We start from the raw sequence: 22,573 nt of genomic DNA on the forward strand, positions 1-22,573 counted from the left end.
CAGCAGCGAGTCTCAGAGCCCAGGGCAACTGACTCGGGGGCTAAAAATGGCCATGCAGACACTCCTGCTCCAGCCCCGGCTCTGAAACCTGGCGAGGGGGGAGAGTCTTGGAGCCCTGGTGTCAGACTGAACCTGAATGTCTACACTGCTCTCTTTAGCCCCATGAGCAGGGGTGAAAGTGGGCCAGGCCGGCGTACCAGTAAGAAGTGGCCGCCGGTCCCGGTCCCTAGGCAGCCGCCGTTAAAGTGCTGCCGGGCTGCTGAGGCCAGGGACAGAGCCAAGCCGGGCAAAGGCCACAGGCGGGTCAGATTGGCCCCTGTGGTGGCTCGGCTTTAGGCTTCTGTTGATGCATCTAGTCTGCAGGGAGGCTGGGGCTGCTTTCAGGTTGTTGATATGCCACTGCAAGGTGCTGGCTCAGTTTCTTTTTGCTCTTTGGACCCAGTCAGGCCAGCGCTTTGTGATTCCCCATGTCAATTATTGATACAAAAGCCCAGCTGGTGGCCTGACCTCTTGCAGAACTGAAGTCCCATAAATGCTGGGGAGGGAGAGGAAAACCTGCCCAGATACTGAAGCTGTCCCTGGCTTTTTGCCTCACTGCGGCAGCAGCTGCCCAGCTGATGCACAGTGCTGCAGACACGAATGCACCCACCCCCAGGCGGATTCAGGCCAACCCTCCGACAACAGCGGCAGCCCCTTTGGCAGGCTGCAGCCTCCTCCACAGAGGCCATGGCTAGCAGCCTCCCCGTTGTTTTGAGAAATGGCTAATTCTGTTGTTGGCTTAGGGGGAAACGAGCCGTTCCCAAGGGCAAGGAGGTGGGCTTTCCGGGGCCAGGGCGCGCCACAGCCCGGCTGTCACTTCTCTGGAGGCCGCAGGCCCCCACGCCTGGAGGCTTCACCCGCAGCCCCGCTGGCCCTGGGGCCTGAGCTCAACCGCTGCCCTGATGGAGCAAACGGAGACGGGCCCGGGCGCCTTGCGAGAGCCTGGCTTTGCCCAGGACAGCGGGCGAGGCCCCAGCGGCTGGGGGCAGCCGGGCTGGGGGCAGCCGGGCTGGGGAAACGCTGCTCCTAGGCCGCCCCGTGACCTCAGCCAGCTCCCCGCGCCTGGCTCCCCTCCGCCCCGGCGGCCTCGCCCGGCGCCCGGCCCGCGGACCCCCCGCGCAGACAGAGCCCGGGAAGGGCGAAGCTGGTGTAGACGGGGCTCCGCGGCGGGCCCGGCACGTGGCACGGTGCTGGGGGGGGGTGCCGGGGGCTCGGCTCGGCCTCGGCCCCGGCCCCGGCCCCGGCCCCGGCCCCTTGCCGCTCCGCCCACGTGGCTCCCGCCTGGCCCTGGCCCTTTAAATGATGCTATCGGCCGCAATCCTGGCTCCGCCCCCTCCGGCGGCTTCGGTCCCCATTGGCCGGGTTGCCGGGGAGCCAGACGCTGACGTGCTCCGCCATCGACTCTCAGGGCCGCCCTCGCCGCTGATTGGTGGCGCCCCCCGCAGCGCCCGCCTCCTGCTCGCTGATTGGGCGGCGCGGGCCCCGCCCCCTTGCCGGGCGGGGCAGCGGCGACAGCATGGCGGCGGGGCCGGACGCGCTGAGCCTCTTCGCGGCCATCGGCCTGAGCGAGCCCAAGGCTCGCGAGACCCTGAAGAACGAGGCGCTGAGCGCGCTGCTCCGGGAAGCCGTGACCCAGGTGACCTCTGACCCCGCCCCGAGCTCTGCTTGACCCCTGACCCCTGTGCTGGCCGGGCCCCCCGGGCCTCGCGAACCCTGACCTCCGACCCTCTCGCGACCCTTCCTCTAACCCGTCCCTAGCTCCTCCCTGAACGGTGCCTGACCTCTGACCCCGGCCATGACCCTCTGCCCACACAGGCCGCGACCTTTGCCCTCTAACCTGATCCCTGCCCCAGGCTCCTCCCCGAGCTGTGCCTGACCTCTGACCCCTGTGCCTTCTGGCCGTTGTGCCCTTCCTTTGACCCTTGACCCCTGCCCTCTGACCCCTGCCCCCTCTGATCCTGGCCCTGTGCCTTTCACCTTAACCTCTGACCCCTGCACGCCGTCCCTTGACCCCTGCCCTGCACCCCTGGCCCCCACTGTGACCCCTGCCCTTTGGCTTGAACACAGCCCTTCCCCTCCTTGCCAGGCCCCCCTTTCTGCAGCCAGTTTCCTAGCCCTGCCCCTGCTGTGCGCCCTCTGTCCCCTCCTCTTACCCCCTGCTGCCCCAGGAGAGTGCCCACCGGTCCCCAACGCACCCCTGGTGTCTGCAGGCTCGGCGCCCCCGACGTCCCTGGGAGCTGGGCCTGCTGACGCCTGGGCTGAGTGTGGCCCAGTATGCGTGTGGCTCACGGTAAGGGTCAGGGCCTGGGTGCGGGTTGCAGACGCAGGGCGGAATCGTTACCATCCGAGACACTGTGCGCAGAACCAGAGAAGAGTTTTCCTCAAGCTAACCGAGTTGGCAACTTCCTTGCGATCTTCCTCTGCCTTCCCCTCCCGCTGCTCTAGCGCACCCCAGGATGAGGGCACAATAGCGTAGGGTGCATGCCCAGCCGTGTTCCTCTCTCGAAACAGCCACCAACCCGTTATCTTTGGCAACTGAGCCCGGCTCTGGGTGTGTGAAACCCAGGCTCTGCAGCCCTGGGAACATGCTGGGGACTGCACTGGCTTTTCATTGCCCACACAGGGAGACTGGCTGGCACCCACAGAGCATAACCAGGGAGCTGGATTTGTATCATTTGTGTGTTTTAGCACTGTAAGATGTGGTCAGTGACCCGACTGTTTACCACACAGCCTTTGTTGCGTCCGATGAAGTGAGCTGTAGCTCACGAAAGCTTATGCTCAAATAAATTGGTTAGTCTCTAAGGTGCCACAAGTACTCCTTTACATTTTGCGGATACAGACTAACACGCTGCTCCTCTGAAACGCAGCCTTTGTATCTGGATGTGCCCCTTTTAGGAAGGTTGTGTCAGCTTCAGTTCACAGAATGCTTCTGTAACTGCCATGGCTGAATGCTGAAACTAGTGCTTCTCCCTAGTGTGTGACAAGACCCCTAGGCGTGGGGGTGGGTTTATGAGAGGGAGAGGGTGGGCTTGTAGTATTCAGATGTTTGATTTTACAGTGGGATTCTTTGCAACAAGCAGAAACCGAAACTAACTCCTACCCATACAAATCAGATGCCATTTAAACTCAGCACTTCCTGGGTAGCTCTGTCTGGGAGTCCTTGTGCGGCTGAAAGCAGGGCTCGGATAGTACATTTTTAATGGTCACATGGCCTCTCCTGATGGAGAAGCGTGTGCTCCAGGGGGAGAGTCGGGCAGAGGGAGCACTGCTTACCTAGCTGTGACCCTCAAACCACAGCGGGAGCAGAGCCCCACCAAGGCACAGCTGAGTTTGAGCTCTCTCCTCTTTCACCACCCTCCCTAAGACAAGGAGAGGGGTTTGCCCTGGCTGCCCCACTCCTCCCCACTGGCCTGGTTTTCACTCTCTTCCTTCGCCACCCACCACACTAACTTCACAGATTTTTTCCCTTTGGGTTTCTCAGAGGAAACATCCCTGCCTCTTCCATGCCAGGGTCCTGCTCGACTCCCTTTTCATGCTGGCTCAGGCCTGGTCTACACCCAAAAGTCAGGGCGACCTAGTGTTGCTCAGGGGCATGAAAAATTCAACCCTGAGCACTGTAGTTAAGCTGACCTAAGCCCTGGTGTAGACACTGCTAGGCTGACTGAATAATTCTCTTGTCGACCTCGCTGCCCCCTGCCGGAGAGAGAGTCCATGCCCCAGCAGCGAAGCCCTGGCAGCACTGGTAGTGAAGAGATAGTGTCGCTCTAACTATGTCCTTCCTTCCTGGTCTTTAGGCACAAGGAATCCTGGGCCCAACTGTTGACAAGGCGACTGGTACCCTCTTGTATAATGTGGCTTCCCGGCTTAAGGACCAAAAGCGTCTTCGTTTCCTTGTGGGCTGCATCACCAGCAGGAAGATCCTCACAGACTTGCAGCTCAGTGGTATGATACGGGAGGCAGGCAGCTAGATGTGCTCCTCTGCCTTCCCATGTACAGCGTGGGCTCTGCTGACCCAGCCTTGGCCTGAGATCTAGCAGCTCAGCGTGCTTTGAATTCCCTGCTCCCTCTCCCGGCCAGACTGCGGCATGCTCTGTGCATGCAAAGTGCTAACCCCAGCTCCCTTTGCTGAGGCGGCGTCTCACCCCCTTGTGCCTACAGTTCAGTCTGTGGGGGTGATTCCCAGTGTAAATCGGATGTTTCAGCCCCTTCCCAGCAGGAGAGTGTATGTTCTCCCCCTAGCCTCAGGCTTTCCCTACCTCATCTGCCAAGTGGTCTAACGCACAGCTTAGCCTGGTCACTCCAGGCACAGGCGTCTGGGGGTCAGCACAGGCTCCTCTGTGGTGGTCTCTGCCCATCCCTGGCAGTCAGACCCCGAGGCTGCTTCCTTTTGGTGCTGCTTGTCTGCGGCTGCATTAACAAGGAGGAGCTTTTCCTCGTGGATTGGTCTCCCCAGGGAAGGGAGGAGAGCATCTGTCACGCAGGGCCTTTAAACAGGGCTGGACAAAGACCTGAGAAACACGCTGCAAGGAGCATCCTGCTCTGGTCTCTGGGTGGGAATAAGGAGCCCCAACAAGTCTTGTTGCCTTGGATCCCAACCTCTTCCGTGTCCCTGTACAGCGAGCTGTGTGAGCTGCTTCCTGCAGGGTTCAGATGAGGGTGGGAGTGCAGGGCCCATATTCTGGTGTCGCTAGCCCCAGCGTGCATAGTGGGAGGGTCCCCCTGGACCAACGCATCCCGTGTCTCAGCTGAGCAAGCGCGCTGCAGTGAGCCTGCAGAGCGGACCCCAGGACCTAGCGGCATATGGGAGAACTTGGCAAAGCCACGAGCCCCCTTACAGTTCAGGAACTGGCCTGGGTTTGTACCAGGATCAGATCTGGAGGCAATGTGACAAGTCCAAGGCAGCAGATGAGGAATCTGGTACCTGGGGGGTGGAGCAGGAGCCATTTGGCCGATGTCCTGCCTTGCCTTCCACTCTGCCTGGTCCAGGCTTGTACTGTGAGAAGCTGGGCACCTCGCCCTGCTGGGCAACATGAGCCTGAAGCCCTAGGAAGGGGGCCAGCTGCCGCTGCCTGGGTACAGGCCATGTGTCTGTGAGGCCCTTGTGGACAAGCAGGGACCCCTATGGGTCTGGAGCCTGGGTGAAGCAGCCCACGGCGCTGCATGGAAATGCCCCCTGCGTGAGCTGCCTGTTTGCCTTCCCCAGCTGCCCTGGAGTATGTGCGGAGCCACCCACTGGACCCCATCGACATGGCAGACTTCGAGCACAAGTGTGGCGTGGGGGTTGTGGTGACCCCTGAGCAAATAGAGGAGGCCGTGAGTGCAAGGGCCAGGGGTGGGATGGGGATGAGCCGGTGGGTCCCGGAGTTGCTGCGCCGTGCGGAGCGGTGGAAAGGCAGCCCATGGCTTGGGGAGCCAGGAGGCCGTGTTAATGGCACCCCAGGAGGTGCTTGCTGGTGGGCTGTGGGTGGGGTCCTTGCTCCGAGCGGGGGTGGGGGAGCTGGCAGGAGGCCATTCCTGTTAGCGGGCTGCTCTCAGGGCCTGGGAGACAACGCTCCTGTTTCAGGACTCGCCGCTGGTCCTCCCTTGCCTCTGAGGCTGACGCCAGCCTGAGACCGGAGGTACCCGGTGCCCGCTGTGCTTGCAGGGCTGCTGCGGCTCTGTGCCAGCGAGAGTGGATGGCTGGGGGTCCGGGTGAGCTCTGCAGGGACTGCAAGGCAGTCCCAGGGCACAGAGCAGATAGTGCCCATTGCTATCCATGTCAGAGCCCCGCCAGTGAGGATGGGGCCAGCCATGCAGACAGGCCCAGGCTGGCCTGTAGCCCTTCCTGCCTGGGCCTCTCTCTAGAGGAGATGAGGGGCCCTTGCTGTGGTGGGAGCTCCCTGCCAGCATGGCCGTACCGGTAGCTCCCTTGTGTGTCTGAGCCCAGCCCGTCTGGCCCGTGCCGGTTCCAGCCCCTCCTTTCCCATTGCCGATCTCATTCCCTTAGGGAGTTTGTCAGGGCACCAGTTACAAGTGAGTCTCTGCTCTGCTGCCCTGCAGCCTGTGTTCCCCGCCCATTCCTGCCCGGCTCACCACTTGGATTCTCCTGCTCGGTCTAGGTGGAGGCGGCCATTAACAAGCACCGAGCTGAGCTGCTGTCGGAGCGGTACCGCTTTAACATGGGGCTGCTGATGGGTGAGTCTGCAGCTCAGGCGGGCCGGGGGCTGGGTCTCCGGGGGGTGACCTGTGTGTGGTTCTCCATGGCATGGATCAAGAGGTACCTTCCCTCTTCCCCCCCAGTATGTCCCTTGGCTCTGTTCCCTCCCCCTGACCTGGGCTCACTCCTTGTGCTTCTTACAGACCAGGTGCAGCATCCATGTGCCCATCTCCTCTGTACCTGGTCGCCTCTGTGCCTCCTCTTCTGATCCCCCTCCCAGAGCACCCTGCTTTCCCAGCATCCTTCTGGAACTTCCCCACTGCTCCCCATGCCTCATGCCTGCCCCTCATCTGCCAGGTTCCTGGGGGCTGGAATAGGGCTGTGAGCACTGCTCTGGGAGCTAAGCCGCAGTGTGTGCTCAGCTGCTGCCCTGGTGACTCGCTGGCCATGAGGGTGGCAGGCACCCGAGAGTCATAGCCAGAGCACGCGCAGTAGGGCCAGGTACAGCCACAGCTTGTTGGCCATGAGCCTGTAGAACAGTTCTGGAGCTGAGTTGGTGGTGGCTGTGTCTTGGACTAGGGGCATGAGCAGGGCAGGACCTGGGAATCGGCCGGCGGGATCTGACCCTGTGCTGGTTGCCTCTGACCCTCAGGCTGGCTGGGCTGGCAGGATCTGGTTTGAAGGCTAGCTCCCTGGTGGTGCTCTTGTGTGTGCCCCTTGTCTAGAGGATCCCCTTGGCAATGCTTCTGAGAGCCTGTGATGCAGCAGGGAGGGGGAGTGTTGACCTGGGAACGTGGCAGGGGAGTTTCACTGGGGATGGGATACCTGAGAGCCTGTAACCTGAGCCAGGAGGGGGTTGGGGCCAGGTGACACCTTTGCCAGGGAAACTGGACAATGGCTGGAGGAGGAGCTGGGGGAGGCTGGTTGGGATGCTGGAGGGTTTTTCTTTCACTTTGGAATGGGCTAGGGAAGAGGGGAGAGCCCCAGAGTTGGGGGGGTCTAAGGTCTCTATCCCCCAGAAGGACCTACTAAGGGGTCCTGTTCATGCCTACAAGCTCTGGGTTGGATTGCGTTCCTGTCGTCTGTAATAAACCTGCTGTTCTACTGGCCAGCCGAGAGTCACGGTGACCGTGAATCGCAGGAAAGAAGGGTACAAGACCCTGACTCCCCCACGCTTCATGACAGAGCCATGTGGCTGTGAGCAGGGCTCCTACCCTGGCACTGGGCTGCCTGCCCAACCATCCTGTGCCCTGGCACCGCCAGGCACTCTGCTGGGCTGCGTTGAGGAGATTCCCTGGTCTGTGGGTCTGGCTGTTGCAGTGATGTGTGTTGCGCCATCGAGGGCAGAGGTGGCCCACGCTGGCGCGTTATCTGGAGTCCCCCCTCCTGGTCTCCTTTTGTGTGTGACTAAACCATTGCTGGCTCACTGCCTTGGCTTCGGGCCCCTTCTAGTGCTCACACCCCTGCAAACAGGAACTTGTTTGGAGCAAAGTCAGAGAGTTTAAGGCCAGAAGGGACCACGAGATTATTCTGTCTGAGCTCCTGTCTAGGACAGGCTGCCCGCCCCGCTCAGCCCCCGCACGCTGAACCCAACAACCGGACGGAAAGCCAATACAGGGCAGGCAGTTTCTTGGGAAAAAGTAATGTAGGGCAGGGCGCTGCTTCATACCAGCCTAAACCCGCTTGAACCTGGGAAAAGAACCGCATCAGTGTCCAGGAAGCAAAGAACGGATCTTTTCAATCTTCGCATACATCCATTCGCACCTGAGGAACAGGCTCTGCCTAACCACTGCATCACAGTTGGTCTTCTGATGGGGCGCTGCACAGCCAGATGGACCTGGACTGGCAACCTGCAGCTCCCCACGCCTCTGATCGCCTCCCGCTCCCCGCCTGCAGCTCGCCACGCCTCTGATAGCCTCCTGCCTGCAGCTCGCAATGCCTCTGATCGCCTCCTGCTCCCTGCCTGCAGCTCACCACACCCCTGATCGCCTCCCGCTCCCCGCCTGCAGCTCGCCACGCCTCTGATCGCCTCCTGCCTGCAGCTCGCCACGCCTCTGATCGCCTCCCGCTCCCCGCCTGCAGCTCGCCACGCCTCTGATCGCCTCCCGCTCCCCGCCTGCAGCTCGCCACGCCTCTGATCGCCTCCCACTTCCCGCCTGCAGTTCTGCGTTATTGTCCTTTTCATGCAATTAAATGGGTTTGTTTCGATAATATTGAAATGAGTCACGAGATGTGTAACTTCCTTCAGAAAACACTGACCCAAAACCCACATTGGCGTTGGGCTGCTCAATGCTACAATTACACAGTGTGGTGCTTTGCCTGCTGCACTTTTACTTTTTATTTGTACAGCCCTAAATTAATCCCGACTGCGGTCTTGTGAGTATGGAATAAGAGGAGGCGCAGTGGCTACGAGACAGTTTTTAATAGAAAATGCCTTAAACTGGGATTAACTAGGTTTCCTGGGGCTGTAAAAACATGATTTCACCCGGTAAAGGTCACCTCTGGTACATCGCTGCCGAGGGCCCCAGTGCCTGAGGCCCCCCATGGCTGGGAAATGATTCAGTGACCTGCACCCCAGGCTGCAGAGGAAGTCGAAATCCCCGAAGGTCACTGCCCCCTGCCCTGCAGGAGACTCCTTCCCCACGCCCTGCAGTGCTTGGTTAGCCCCTGAGCAGGTGAGCGAGAGCCGGCCGCCCAGCACTGAGAGGGAGGCTGCTCGGTGCCCCTCAGGTCCTGGCCCTGCCCAGTGCCCCGTCTTCTCAGAAACGATGTCCTCCTTCCTTGCGGCTCCTGAGCCAACTGGGCAAGTGTACACCTGTTGCCCACCAGCTGTGTGTGTCGCTAGCCGGGCTGGGAGCTGCCACGCAGGACGGGCCTTTCGCAGCACTGACGGTGCTGGCTGCCGTGCAGACGTCTCAGGCAGCCCCTGCCTGGGAGAGCTGCCCGGCCCCTGCCATGAGCGGCTGTGCAGCGGGGAAGCCCAGCAGTACGAGATCCCTCCGGGGTGGCCTGCTGACACAAGGGAGCTCTGCGAAAACATCCCTGCCATGGCTAACCTCTGGCAAGCCGCCTTGGGGGCAGAGGCCCTGGGAGCCCCAGTGTAGACGGGGCCCAGTGTTGTACATGCCAGTGCTCTGCAGAGCTGTGGACGATGTGGCAGTTAAAGGCCCGGCAGCCTGTTGTCTCAGGGCTGCTGGTGCTTGGGGGCTGCACCAGCTCCCCAGCTGTAGGCCCGCTCTGCAGCTCTCCCACCCTTGTGCAGCCGGGGCCCTGCTGCACCCGGTGGCTTTGGGGCTTGTCCAGACTGGCAGCAGAGAGGCTGCTGGAATCTGCCCTTGGCCAGCAGCTGGTGGCCTGAGTGAGGCTGCGGCCCTGACTCAAGGGGAAGGTGCCGTTGCTTGTCCCAGGGGGATCGCTGAGCTGGGGCCTGCCAGCCTGTCTCTTGCCCACACCCGTCCCTTTGTGCTCACTTGCAGGCGAGGCGCGTGGCAGTCTGAGGTGGGCGGATGGCAAGAGCATTAAGAATGAAGTGGACCTGCAGGTAGGTGTGGCTGTGCCGGGCTGCCTTTGAGCCCAGCGGGCGACGGGACCTGGCTTCTGAACACAGCGCTGGCCCCCAGGAGCCCTGCGCCCGGCTCGTGTCCCACGCGGGAAGTGCCTGGGAGCAGGCCCGTGGCCCAGGCAGGGCAGTGGAGGGATGGTCCTCCTGGCCCTGCCGAGGAGAGGGACCACTGAGATCCTGGCTGGGCTCCAGCCTGAGTGGGGGGGCTGATGGGGGAGTGACTCCGCTCAGACTCCTGCCCCCCCTCTCCCCTTGTCCAGCCCTGTTCAGGCCCCACTCCCTTTCCTGCAGGTGCTGCACTTGTTGGGCCCAAAGACAGAAGCTGACCTGGAAAAGAAACAGAAGGTACCGTGTGAGCAGGAGGGGCACCCCGAGCCTGGCTTGCTGGGGGCGTGTGCCCTGGGCTATGGGGGGAGGGGCTAGGCAGTTGGTGGTGCCCTGGGCTATGGGGGGGCAGGGCTGGGCGGTTGGCGGTGCTATGGGGGGGCAGGACTGGGTAGTTGGCAGTGTCCTGGGCTATGGAGAGAGGGGCTGGGCGGTTGGCAGTGCTATGGGGGGCAGGGTTGTTGGCAGTGCCCTGGGCTATGGGGGCACGTATGAGGTCACTGGAGCTGAAGGGGGCTGGAGCCCTTCCCCAGCGCTGCCTGGCCAGAGCCCCAGGCTCGTTCTGACTGCGGGAAGCAGCGTGGTGGGAGACGTGGCCCTTGGGGAGGAGGCTGGGCTTTGCGGGACGGGTGCGCAGTGTCCAGTCTCTGCCGCGGGGGCGGGGCTGGCTGGGCTCAGGGCCCCGGGAGCGCTGAAGGCTGCTCCCCTTCTGTCCCTGCAGGCTGGGAAGGCCAAGCCGGCCGAGGTGGAGAGGCAGCAGAAGGCACTGGAGGAGAATGGTGAGCTTGCTGTGCGGGTCTGGCTGGGCAGGGTCTGGGGACTCCCCGCATCCTCGTCTGCGCCCTCATGGGTAGCCGCTGAGCTGGGGGCCAGAAACAGCCCGCGGCTGGGCCTGCTGCACTGGGGCTGGGGAAGGTGCTGCCTGGAGAGCTCTGGCCTGGGCTGCTCCATGTGCCCCAGAGAAGATGCAGGGGGGGTGGACTGTGAGGACAGGATGCCACTTAGTGCCCAGCCCCCGGAGCGGCCCAGTCCCTGGCCACACTGCTTGGTCCTGGTGAACTGCATTTCAGTGTGCCCTCCCTTGCCCCCGGGCCTGGGACAGCTCCTCCTGGGTCATGGGGCTGCCCCCCACCTACCGCCCCCCACCTACCACCCCCCGGCCCGGGCCTGGGACAGCTCCTCCTGGGTCGTGGGGCTGCCCCCCACCTACCGCCCCCCGGCCCGGGCCTGGGACAGCTCCTCCTGGGTCGTGGGGCTGCCCCCCACCTACCGCCCCTCGGCCCGGGCCTGGGACAGCTCCTCCTGGGTCGTGGGGCTGCCCCCCACCTACCACCCCCCGGCCCGGGCCTGGGACAGCTCCTCCTGGGTCATGGGGCTGCCCCCCACCTACCGCCCCCCACCTACCACCCCCCGGCCCGGGCCTGGGACAGCTCCTCCTGGGTCGTGGGGCTGCCCCCCACCTACCGCCCCCCGGCCCGGGCCTGGGACAGCTCCTCCTGGGTCGTGGGGCTGCCCCCCACCTACCGCCCCTCGGCCCGGGCCTGGGACAGCTCCTCCTGGGTCGTGGGGCTGCCCCCCACCTACCACCCCCCGGCCCGGGCCTGGGACAGCTCCTCCTGGGTCGTGGGGCTGCCCCCCACCTACCGCCTACCACCCCCCGGCCCGGGCCTGGGACAGCTCCTCCTGGGTCGTGGGGCTGCCCCCCACCTACACCTCCCCCCGGGTCTCAGGGAGCCCTGGGGCCGACTGCCAGGCCAGTTCCTCTCTGGAGGACTAACCGCACGCACAGCGTCCTGGAGCTGGGAGCTGCCACTGTCAGTGGCCTTCGTCCTAGGAGCCGGGACGACCCTGCTGGTGGATCGGCTCCCTGCCTTCAGCTGGGAACTGGCGTCCTGGGCTGGGCCCTGATTCCTGCTGCCTAGCGCCCCCCGCCCTCTGGTTCTGGCCGCTCCTGCTGTCGATGGGGGGGCAGATGGGACCGAGGCCTATCCCCGCTGGTTCCATGGTCCCTGCTGCATGGCCAACAGCGCACCAGCTCCATTCCCCTCTCTTCTGTGCGGGTCTCGGGAAGGGAAGGGAAGGGAAGAACGGGGCTGGGAACCGGCCTGGGCTGGCAGGGCAGTGCTGCTGGCCTGGCCTGGGCAGGCGCCCTTGGGGAAGGGCCTTGGGCCGGGCGGCACCGGAGGTCTGCGAGCGAGGGGCGGGGTCCCTGGGGCAGAGGCTAACGCACCTCGCCTCCCTGCTCCCACAGGAGGAGTGACCCTGGAGACAAAGTCGCTGATGGAGCAGCTGAGGGGAGAAGCCCTCAAATTCCACAAGCCAGGTGAGTGCGGCCTGCCTGCTCTGGGCTCCTGGGACCTCGGCCTGGCAGGCTCAGCGTGGGCAGGCCCGGGGGTGCTCAGGGGCTCGGGACGGGAGGGTCCGTCCCACGCCGGCTGGGCAAGGTCGGGCCCTGCTGTTAGTCCTGCCCCAGGTGTTCTGGAGGCTGTGCTGGGGGTGCCCAGTCTGAGCCTGGCTTCCCCGGGGGCTGGACGGTGGTGCTGGCTGGGGTACTGGAGCCTCCTGCCCCAGCCTGGCTCCGGTGCCCCAGCTGGGCAGCCCAGCTGTGGAGCCCTGGGGCAGTTGCTGGGGCGCACCAGGCTGTGTCCCTGCCCACCACAGGAGGGTGCAGCCTGCCCCTAGCAGGGTCCATTAGCAGAGGGGCAAGTGTGTGGAGTCCCACGCTTCCCTCCCTGCCGGGGGCTCATGCCCAGCACCAGGGCGGGGGCCTCCCCTCCCGCTGACTGGGGCACTGTGCCCCAGCCCTCCCCCCTCCCCATGCTCACAGCTCCCTGCTCCCCCAGGTGAGAACTACAAGACAGAAGGCTACGTGATCACGCCCCACACCATGGCCCTGATGAAGCAGCACCTGGAGATCACCGGCGGGCAGGTGGGTCAGGGTCTTCTCCCAGCCCCCCTTCATCCTGCATGAGGCAGGGGCTCTGCAGTGTCTGTGACTTGCCTGCTCCTGTCACTCACTAACCACAGTAACGAGTGCTGTCCATCTACTCATTAACCCCCACAATGGGCCTCAGAGGCCATTGGGCCACATGGGGAAACTGAGGCATGGGTAGGCGAAGTTTGGTGGCAAGGACAGCAGAAGAGCTGGGGATAGAACCCAGGGACGGGACAGATCCCTCCAGACCCTCCTCTGGCCGGCTTTATGAGGAAGGGGCGTCAGACACCCCAGAGATCCTCCTTCCGGCTGTTGGCACAGGTCAGAGCCCAGAGCGGGGCTGAGCACAGCTTGGAGCGGGAGAGAGCCCAGAGGCACCACCCTGCCCTGTCACTGCTGGGAGCCGGTTTCTTTCTGTCTCTAGGCCCTTCTCGCTCCATCACTAGAGCCCACTGTCCCCAGGGGCTGGAGGCTGCCAGGCCTGTGGGCCAAGTCCCGTGGGGGTGGGGTGGGGGACATGAGGCTGGCGCCTTTTCACCTCGCATGGCCTGGCCCGGGGCCAGTAACGCTCTGGACACTGGGCTAGTGGGTCTGGGAACTCCTCTCCCCTCAGGTGAGGACGCGGTTCCCTCCAGAGCCCAACGGCATCCTGCACATCGGCCACGCTAAAGCCATCAACTTCAACTTCGGCTATGCCAAGGTGAGCTCCCACATCCCCTCTGAGCCAGCCGCACCCCCTGGGGCACCTGGCTACACCAAGGTGAGCCCCACCCCCACCCCCCCGAGCCAGCCACACTCCCCGGGGCACCCGGCTATGCCAAGGTGAGCCCCCCATCCCCTCCGAGCCAGCTGTACCCCCCGAGGCCCCCCAGCTATGCCAAGGTGAGCCATACCCCTCCCCCCCAAGCCAGCCGCTACGCCAAGGTGAGCTTCTGCCTTGACCCCTGGGACAGATGTGTCCTCCCAGCTCCCTCATGGTGCAGAGCCACTGCACTTTGCTGACAGGCCCCTGTCGGTGGCACCCAGTCTGAGCTCAGCCCAGCACTCTCACGCCTGACCCCACACAGGGGCCGGCTCCCAGAAGCTGCTGGAGAGAAGGGTGGGGGTTTGGAGACAAGCCATGTGCTAAAGGCCTTGAGCCCCATCAGCACCCGGAGCTGCCCTGCCCCATTGCCAGATCCAGGCCCCTGGCCTGTTCTGGCCCTGCCCTCTCCTCAGTGTGATGGGCGATGGGGCTGGCGGGTGTGGGCGGGGCTGCGGGCATGGGGCGTGGCAGGCGCTGGCAGGGTGGTGAGCGCAGGGGCAGTGGGTATGGGCGGGGCTGCAGGCTGGGGGGGTGGGGGGCGCCAGCAGGGTGGTGGGCGCGGGGGCTGGTGAGTGTGGGTGGGGGGGGCGGGCGCCGGCAGGGTGGGGGGGGCGGGGCTGCGGGTGGGGGGGGCTGGTGGGGGGAGGCTGCAGGCTGGGGGAGGTGGGGGGCGCCAGCAGGCTGGTGGGCATGGGGGCTGGTGAGGTGGTGGGCCCTGGCAGGGTGCTGGGCACGGGGGGTGGCGGCCACAGGGGGTGCCGGGCGTAGGGTTGACCAGGCCGTGGCCCCTTTCAGGCCAACGGGGGCGTGTGCTTTCTGCGGTACGACGACACCAACCCCGAGAAGGAGGAGGAGAAGTACTTCACCGCCATCCGGGACATGGTGGAGTGGCTGGGTACGGGGCCTGGGGGAAAGTGGAGGGGGTTGGCTGGGGTGGGGGCAGGGGGGCAGAATGGTTGGGTTCCAGGCATGGGGGAGGGGAATAGCTGGATACAAGGGGTGGGGGCAGTGGCTGGGGGGGTAGCGGGAGTGGGGGATGAGGGAGGCAGAGCAGGAACCGCTGGGGTGAGGAATGGGGGGATGACTAGGAGGTTGTGGGGGGAGCAGCTGGGGTGGAGAGGGACCAGCCAGGTACCCAAGGGAGATGCCAGAGCTCCCACAGCTGCTGCTGGGTGAACAGAACCTGCTGCCTTTGCCCAGGGGTGAGGTGGGGGGCACTGGCCTGGCCCCTCCTTATTTCAGTCAGCTGCCTCCTGGAAGGTCCCTGCATGCTGCCAATGGGGGGCAGGGAGTCATGGGGGCCATGCTCTGGAACTGCTCCCTACGAAGCCAGGCAGGACTCTGGGGAAGTCTCCTCTTTGGGAGCAGCCTGTCTGCAGGACACACAGCTCACCCGGCTTCCCCCTTCCTGGGTCTGACCCCGGAGCATTCGGCATCCTCTGCCCCTCCCTGCGCTTCCCCCAGCGAGTCTGCCTGGGTGGGGTCCTGGGCGGCCAGAGGGTCCTGCCCCCCAGCTCCGCATCAGACGTGACTCTCCGCCAGCCAGTAAAACAGAGGGTTTATTAGTCGACGGGAACACAGCGTAGAACAGAGCTCGTTAGCACAGAAATCCGTGACTTTCAGGCAAGTCCATCTTGGGAGTCCTGGGCCAGGCGGCCTGGATTCCCTTCCTGCCACCCCACCCAGACTGCCAACCTCCAGCCACCTGACCTCCAACCCTCCCCCGCCCATTGCTGCTCCCCCTTCTCTTTGTCTTTCTTCACCTGGTCACATCCCCCTCCAGGGTCTCAGGTTACGATGGGCATCGGCCATCGCCTAAGTGCAGGCAGCCGGAGCCGCCTCACCTGCCCCCGGGGGTCTCGGCAAAAGTCACACACCCCTGTCTCCATCACCGAGGTTTTGATGCAGCACACAGGGAAACTGAGGCACATACAGTATTCATGCAAAACAATAAGATTCACTTACACCATAATGAGAAAATCCCCATTTTGTCACACAGGGGCAGCCCCCTGGCACTGGGGCAGAGCGGGGATGAGGCTGGTGCTCCAGGTGGGGGCGGGGAGGGAGGGAAGGAGGGAGGCGCTCACTCATGGGCTCGCTCTGCCCGTAGGCTACAAGCCACATGCTGTGACACATGCCTCAGACTACTTCGACCAGCTGTATGCGTGGGCCATGGAGCTCATCCAGCGGTGAGTGTGCGGGACACGAGGGGGCCCATGGGACAGGCTTTGCACGGGGCGGTGGAGCCGGCCGTTCTGAGGGGCAGGGTGTGCCTGGCTGCTGTGGGGACAGTATGGAGCCTGATGGGGCTCCCTGCGAGCAGCCTGGTCCCCCTGGGCTCCCTGCCAGTGCCAGACTGGCGGGTCCCGTGCTGAGCAGTCACTCGGCCATGTCCCCGGTGGGCGTGTGTGGGGCGGGTGTGACGTCTCTCTCCTCCCCAGGGGCCACGCCTACGTCTGCCATCAGAGGGTAGAAGAAATCAAAGGCCACAACCCTCCGCCCTCCCCATGGCGGGATCGGCCCGTGGAAGAGTCACTCCTCCTCTTCCAGGTATATGGGCCTTGCAAAGGGACTCAGCGCCCCCCTCTGGGAGCTCAGCTCAGCCCCCTCGGTGATTTCTTTCCCCGGGCTGGGTGCTCGCATGGCCCTCTCGGCAACCCCCCCGCCACCGCTGGGTGCTTGCCCCGCCCCCTTGGCGACCTCCTCCCCCCCGCTGGGTGCCCGCTTGGGCCCCACCCTCCGCTGGGCACTTGCCCTTCCCCGCCCCCTCGGCACCCCCCGCTGAGAGTTCCTCCCGCCCCCTGCCCCGCCCCCACAGCGCCCCCTGTGTGCAGAGGCTGCAGGCTGTGGCTGATGGTCCCCGCTGGTTTCTCCCGGCTGTCGCTGCAGGGGATGAAGAAGGGGAAGTTTGAGGAGGGGGAGGCCACGCTGCGAATGAAGCTGGTGATGGAGGACGGGAAGCTGGACCCTGTTGCCTACCGCATCAAATACACGCCACACCACCGAAGCGGGGACAGATGGTACGCTGGTCCCCGCCCGCCCGCCGGGCTCTGCCCTTTGGCCCGACCCCACCGGAGAGGGGATGGGACCAGGGTGGAGGGGCCTTGCTTCCCCGGAGATGCAAGTATCTGCCTAGAGCGGTGCAGGGGACCTGGATGCAGGGGTGGTGGCTGGTGCTGGCGAGGGGCTGGTGTCTCGGGGGGGGAGCGGGCGCCGGCGAGGGGCTGGTGTCTCGGGGGGGGGGGGGAGCAGGCGCCGGCGAGGGGCTGGTGTCTCGGGGGGGGGGCGGAGGAGCAGGCGCTGGTGAGGGGCCACATGTCCTGCCCTCAGGCCCTGCCTTGCATTTCAGGTGCATCTACCCCACGTACGACTACACCCACTGTCTGTGCGACTCCGTTGAGCACATCACCCACTCGCTCTGCACCAAGGAGTTCCAGGCCCGGTGAGGCGGGGCCGTGGGGCCGCTGTGGTTGTGGGGGCAGTGCCTACGGCTGTGGGGAGCTCAGCGCAGCTGGGGCTGAGCCCAGCTGGCAGGGGGCAGCGGTGTGAACGGCAGGGCATGGGGGTGTGGGGGGGCCGGGCAGGGGGTGAGCGGCAGGGTCGGTGGCGGGCAGGGGGGTGAGCAGTAGAGCCTGGGGGGGAGGCGGTGGCAGGCAGGGGGTGAGCGGCAGGGCCTAGGAGGGCGGTGGCGGGCAGGGGGTGAGCGGCAGAGCCTGGGGGGGCGGTGGCGGGCAGGGGGTGAGCGGCAGGGCCTGGGGGGGGCGGTGGCGGGCAGGGGGTGAGCGGCAGGGCCTAGGGGGGCGGTGGCAGGCAGGGGGTGAGCGGCAGAGCCTGGGGGGGCGGTGGCGGGCAGGGGGTGAGCGGCAGGGTCGGTGGCGGGCAGGGGGGTGAGCAGTACAGCCTGGGGGCGGGGTGGCAGGCAGGGGGTGAGCGGCAGAGCCTGGGGGGGCGGTGGCGGGCAGGGGGTGAGCGGCAGGGCCTGGGGGGGCGGTGGCAGGCAGGGGGGTGAGCAGTAGAGCCTGGGGGGGGCGGTGGCAGGCAGGGGGTGAGCGGCAGAGCCTGGGGGGGGGTGGTGGCAGGCAGGGGGTGAGCGGCAGAGCCTGGGGGGGTGGTGGCAGGTAGGGGGTGAGCGGCAGGGCTGGGGGGCAAGTGGGAGGCGAGGCGTGACCAGCTGCGTGGCTCCCCCAGGCGCTCCTCCTACTTCTGGCTGTGCAATGCGCTGGGCGTGTACTGCCCCGTGCAGTGGGAGTACGGACGCCTCAACCTGCTCTACACCGTGGTCTCCAAGAGGAAGATCATCCGGCTGGTGGAGGCGGGCGCCGTCAGGTGAGGGCTGCGCGGGCTGCTGGGGGGCAGGCGGGGGCTGGCTCCACGCCGCACCCTGCTGGTCACGGCTGGTGTTGCCGTTTCAGGGACTGGGACGACCCGCGGCTCTTCACGCTGACGGCCCTGCGCCGGCGAGGTTTCCCCCCCGAGGCCATCAACAACTTCTGTGCGCGGGTAGGTGCCTTGGGGCGGGGGGAGCGGGGCTGGCCGCCCCTCCTGGGCGGGAGCTGAGCGCAGCCTGTCCCCGCAGGTGGGGGTGACAGTGGCGCAGACGACGATGGAACCCCACCTGCTGGAGGCCTGCGTGCGGGAGGTGCTGAACGAGTGTGCCCCCCGGGCCATGGCTGTACTGGAGCCCCTCCGAGTCACCATTACCAACTTCCCCACCGAAAAGGTGAGGCTGGCGCGCGGGGAGGGGCGCCTGGGGGGGCTGGTAGGCCAGGGGCTCTCCCGGCTCCAGGCCTGGGGTGCAAAGGGGCCCCGCATGGTCCCCTGCTGGCGCTGACCTGCTTGCTTCCCCTCCAGGCCCTGGAAGTTCTCGTGCCCAACTTCCCAGCCGACGAGACCAAGGGCTTCCACAAAGTCCCTTTCCAGGCCACCATCTACATCGAGCACAGCGACTTCAGGGAGGTGAGCAGGGGGCACCTGCATTGCCCTGGCTCCAGGGCAGGGACCCACTCCTCCCTGTGGGGAATGGGGCGTGGGGGGATGGGCACTGGGAGCTGGGGCCCAAGCAGGGAGCCGGGCTGGGCTGGTCAGTCGAGGCCCCTGCAAGCTGCCGAACGGGAGTGCCCAGCCGGAGCTCGGCTGACGGGGGGGCGGGGGGCCGGGCCGGGGCCGGAGCTCAGGTAACACGGGCCGGGCTCTCCCCTTGCAGGTGATGGACAAAGGCTACAAGCGGCTGGCACCCGGCCAGCCAGTGGGGCTGAGACACGCCGGCTACGTCATTGCTGTCCAGAACGTCATCAAGGTGGGCCGGGACCGGCACAGCCACTGCCGGGGGTCGCCTGCGGTTACACTGATGTGCCAGGGGGCTGCCTGGTGCGACCTGCCTCGTCACTATCAGGGGGCGTGCCTTCCGAATCACTGTTAGCTACCTGTCGAGCAGTGAGCAGAGGGTGGGGGAGCCAGGACACCTGGGTTCCGGGGGGCGGGGCAGGGGAGCCCGGACTCCTGGGTTATGAGGAGGGTTGGGTGGGGGGAGCCAGGACACCTGGGTTCCGGGGGGCGGGGCAGGGGAGCCCGGACTCCTGGGTTATGAGGAGGGTTGGGTGGGGGGAGCCAGGACACCTGGGTTCCGGGGGGCGGGGCAGGGGAGCCCGGACTCCTGGGTTATGAGGAGGGTTGGGTGGGGGGAGCCAGGACACCTGGGTTCCGGGGGGCGGGGCAGGGGAGCCCGGACTCCTGGGTTATGAGGAGGGTTGGGTGGGGGGAGCCAGGACACCTGGGTTCCGAGGAGGGCTCAGCTGTCACTGGGCCTTGCTGCTTTGTGGCACGACCTCCCCTGCGATAAGGAGGCCGGAGCTCGCCAGGCGCAGCTGCTCTCCTGGAGCCGCGGGAAGCTCTGCAGAGGGACGGGAGCTGGCACAGGCAGCCGGTGGCCTTGGCTGTCCAGCCCCCAGCCGCTCGGCACGCAGCAGAGCCCCCTTCTCCTCATGCTGGCTGTGTGGTGGCCAGCGGGCCGGAGGCCATGGGGCTCCCCGGTGAGGCGTTGGCCCCTGACGCTCCTCTTTCTCCTTGCTCAGGATGCTGGCGGGCAGGTGATGCAGCTGGAGGTGACGTGCACAAAGTCGAACTCTGTGGAGAAGCCCAAAGCCTTCATCCACTGGGTGTCGGATCCGCTGGTCTGCGAGGTGCGGCTCTACGAGCGGCTGTGAGTACGGGGGGCGCTGGCTCTGGGCTGTCTCAGAGCGGTGGGGGCAGGAGCCCCAGCCCTGCTGTACGTGTGGAGCCACGTGCTGGGCGCAGCTAACGCCACCCAGCTTCACTTAGTGGGTGAGCCCGGAGCTGCCCCTTCAGCAGCTTTCCTGCTCTCACCAGCTGGCCTGGCATCCGCAGGCAACTCTGTGCCAGCCCCTGCCTGCTGGGAAACACACCAGCCACCAGCCCCACATGCCCAGAGATCTCTGCGTTTCCCAGGCTGCTGCGGGGGGGCTGCGGGGGGAGGGCTGCAGCCCTGGTGGCCACTGCTGGGGCTGCTACGTCAGTGGGCTCGCCTGGCTCAGCAGAGGGTGGCTGGAGGGTTGGCACAGGGTAAGACCCTGCTAGGCTGAGCAGCTGGTCACTGCAGGGGGCTGGGGAAGGATTTCAGGGATTCCAGCCCAGGGACTCCTGCCCGCAGGGTCCCCCGCCCCACCCCGCCAGCCCGGGGACTCCTGCCTGGGGGGCCCCCACTTCGGCCCTGACTGGCCCTGTCTTATTTGCAGGTTCTTGCACAAAAACCCCGAGGACCCTGCAGAGGTGCCAGCTGGATTCCTGAGTGACCTCAACCCCGTGAGTGCTGGCAGGTGCTACGGGCTAGGGCTCACTACTGTGACAGGGTTACTCGCTAGCTGCCTCGAGCACCGCCCTGCGGCCAGGCCACTGCCGTGCTTTCCCTCCTCTGGCTAGGGGCCTCTCTGGCTGGGAGTGCAGGGCCATCAGCTTGGGGCCTTGCCGGGGGACTCCTGGAGTGGGAGGGTCTGAGCACATGACCTGCTGGGACAGGTTCCACCCAGCCTGGGAGTGAGGAGAGCACCCCTCTCCAGGGGGCCATTGGCACAGGGGATACGGACACCCCCCCCAGTTCTCTGCACTCCCGCAGCTCAGGGCTAGGGACAGGGAGAGTGAGAGATACCAAGCTGAGGAGCCAGGGAGCCTGCCCTGCGGACCCCCCCAGGTCTCCCTTCCCTCTGCCGCTGGTCATGAGTCATAGACTTTTAAGGTCAGAAGGGACCATTACGATCGATCGTCTTGTCTGACCTCCTGCACAACGCAGGCCACAGAATCTCACCCACCCACTCCTGTAACAAATCCCTCACCTATGTCTGAGCTATTGAAGTCCTCAAATCATGGTTTAAAGACTTCAAGGTGCAGAGAATCCTCCAGCAAGTGACCCGTGCCCCATGCTACAGAGGAAGGTGAAAAACCTCCAGGGCCTCTGCCAATCTGCCCGACCCCAAATATGGTGATCAGCTAAACCCTCAGCATGTGGGCAAGACTCACCAGCCAGACACCCAGGAAAGAATTCTCTTTAGTAACTCAGATCCCACCCCATCTGACATCCCATCACAGGCCATTGAGCATCTTTACTACTAATAGTCCAAGATCAATTAATTGCCAGAATTAGGTTATCCCATCATACCATCCCTTCCATAAATTTATCAAGCTTAGTCTTGAAGCCAGATAGGTCTTTTGCCCCCACTGCTTCCCTTGGAAGGCTGTTCCAGAACTTCACTCCTCTGATGGTTAGAAACCGTCATCTAATTTCAACTCTAAACTTCCTGATGGCCAGTTTATATCCATTTGTTCTTGTGTCCACATTGGTACTGAGCTTAAATAATTCCTCTCCTGCTACTGGGCTCTCCCCTGCCACTCCACTTGGAAGGCCCTGGCTGTTGGGTGAGCCGTGTGCCAGGAGCCAAGCCACTGAGCAGTGCCCCTCTCCTCTGGCTGTTGGGTGAGCCGGGGGCCCAGCCACTGAGCAGTGCCCCTCTCCTCTGGCTGTTGGGTGAGCCGGGGGCCCAGCCACTGAGCAGTGCCCCTCTCCTCTGGCTGTTGGGTGAGCCGGGGGGCCCAGCCGCTGAGCAGTGCCCCTCTCCCCTGGCTGTTGGGTGAGCCGGGGGCCCAGCCGCTGAGCAGTGCCCCTCTCCCCTGGCTGTTGGGTGAGCCGGGGGCCCAGCCGCTGAGCAGTGCCGCTCTCCGCAGGACTCGCTGCGCGTGATGGACAGCGCCCTGGCTGACAGATCCATCTGCTCCGCCAAGCCCTTTGACAAGTTCCAGTTTGAGCGGCTGGGCTACTTCTCGGTGGATCCCGACAGCACGGAGGGGAAGGTGAGTCCTTGGGGTCTCTGTTGCTCGGCTCTTGGGGGCTGGGCCAGCTGGCGTCCCCGCCCCGGGGCCTCCCGGGCTCACTCAGTGCCTCTCCCTCTCCTCCCACAGATGGTGTTAAACAGGACGGTGATGCTGAAGGAGGACCCTGGCAAGGTGTGAAGGAGACACTGCTGCTGCCTTGCTGGCTCTGGCTGTGCCCAGGCCTGTCCTAGGAGCGCCTGGTCCCTCTGGGCATGGGGAGAGCGCGACCCATGGACAAAGGGCCTGGCACATGCATGAGGGCCACAGCTGCCTTAACACAAGCCCCGCGGGGCTGGCACATGTCGCCGCAATAAATGAGCACTGGAGCCGCCTTCCCGCCTGCGTCACTGGCATGGGGTGGGGACCCAAAGGCCTCTGTGCTGGAGGCTCCCCCAACCTTGCTGCCCCCCAGGCCTGACCATGGGGAGGAGCCTCAGGCTGGCCCTGCTGGGGGAGCTTCCCCTCCCTCCTGCCCCACCATGCCAGGCTGTGCTGAGCTTTATGGGCTGGAATCCTGCCCCTCTCCTGGCTGTAGGGTAACCCCCCAGCCCCCAACGGCTCATGGGCTAAGGCACCACCTGCCTTCCTACTGCCTGTCCCTCAAGCCAGCAA

The 22,573-nt window shown here is 65.0% G+C and overlaps 1 protein-coding gene across 2 annotated transcripts; it reads left to right on the top strand.

Moving 5' to 3' along the window:
• The first annotated feature begins 1,524 nt into the window (after nt 1-1,524).
• Nucleotides 1,525-22,292, top strand: QARS1 (glutaminyl-tRNA synthetase 1). 2 transcript variants are annotated; one of them, XM_084634699.1, is made up of 24 exons: nt 1,525-1,675; nt 3,834-3,981; nt 5,243-5,352; nt 6,138-6,213; nt 9,652-9,716; nt 10,029-10,082; nt 10,564-10,621; nt 12,094-12,165; nt 12,686-12,771; nt 13,391-13,477; nt 14,378-14,477; nt 15,693-15,771; nt 16,024-16,132; nt 16,472-16,602; nt 16,932-17,024; nt 17,771-17,908; nt 17,995-18,082; nt 18,159-18,302; nt 18,434-18,538; nt 18,786-18,878; nt 19,654-19,781; nt 20,335-20,401; nt 21,815-21,940; nt 22,049-22,292. In XM_084634699.1, exons 1-24 carry the CDS (start codon nt 1,556-1,558, stop codon nt 22,097-22,099), a joined length of 2,328 nt encoding a protein of 775 aa, XP_084490825.1. In that variant the 5' UTR covers nt 1,525-1,555; the 3' UTR covers nt 22,100-22,292. The 2 variants fall into 2 exon arrangements, with proteins under 2 accessions (XP_084490825.1, XP_084490826.1); XM_084634700.1 differs by lacking the exon at nt 22,049-22,292 and having other exon boundaries at nt 19,654-19,761; nt 21,815-21,943.
• The last annotated feature ends 281 nt before the right edge of the window (nt 22,293-22,573 follow it).

Source organism: Lepidochelys olivacea, assembly GCF_965140295.1.
Source record: "Lepidochelys olivacea isolate rLepOli2 genome assembly, chromosome: 7".
Classification (NCBI taxonomy): domain Eukaryota; kingdom Metazoa; phylum Chordata; order Testudines; family Cheloniidae; genus Lepidochelys; species Lepidochelys olivacea.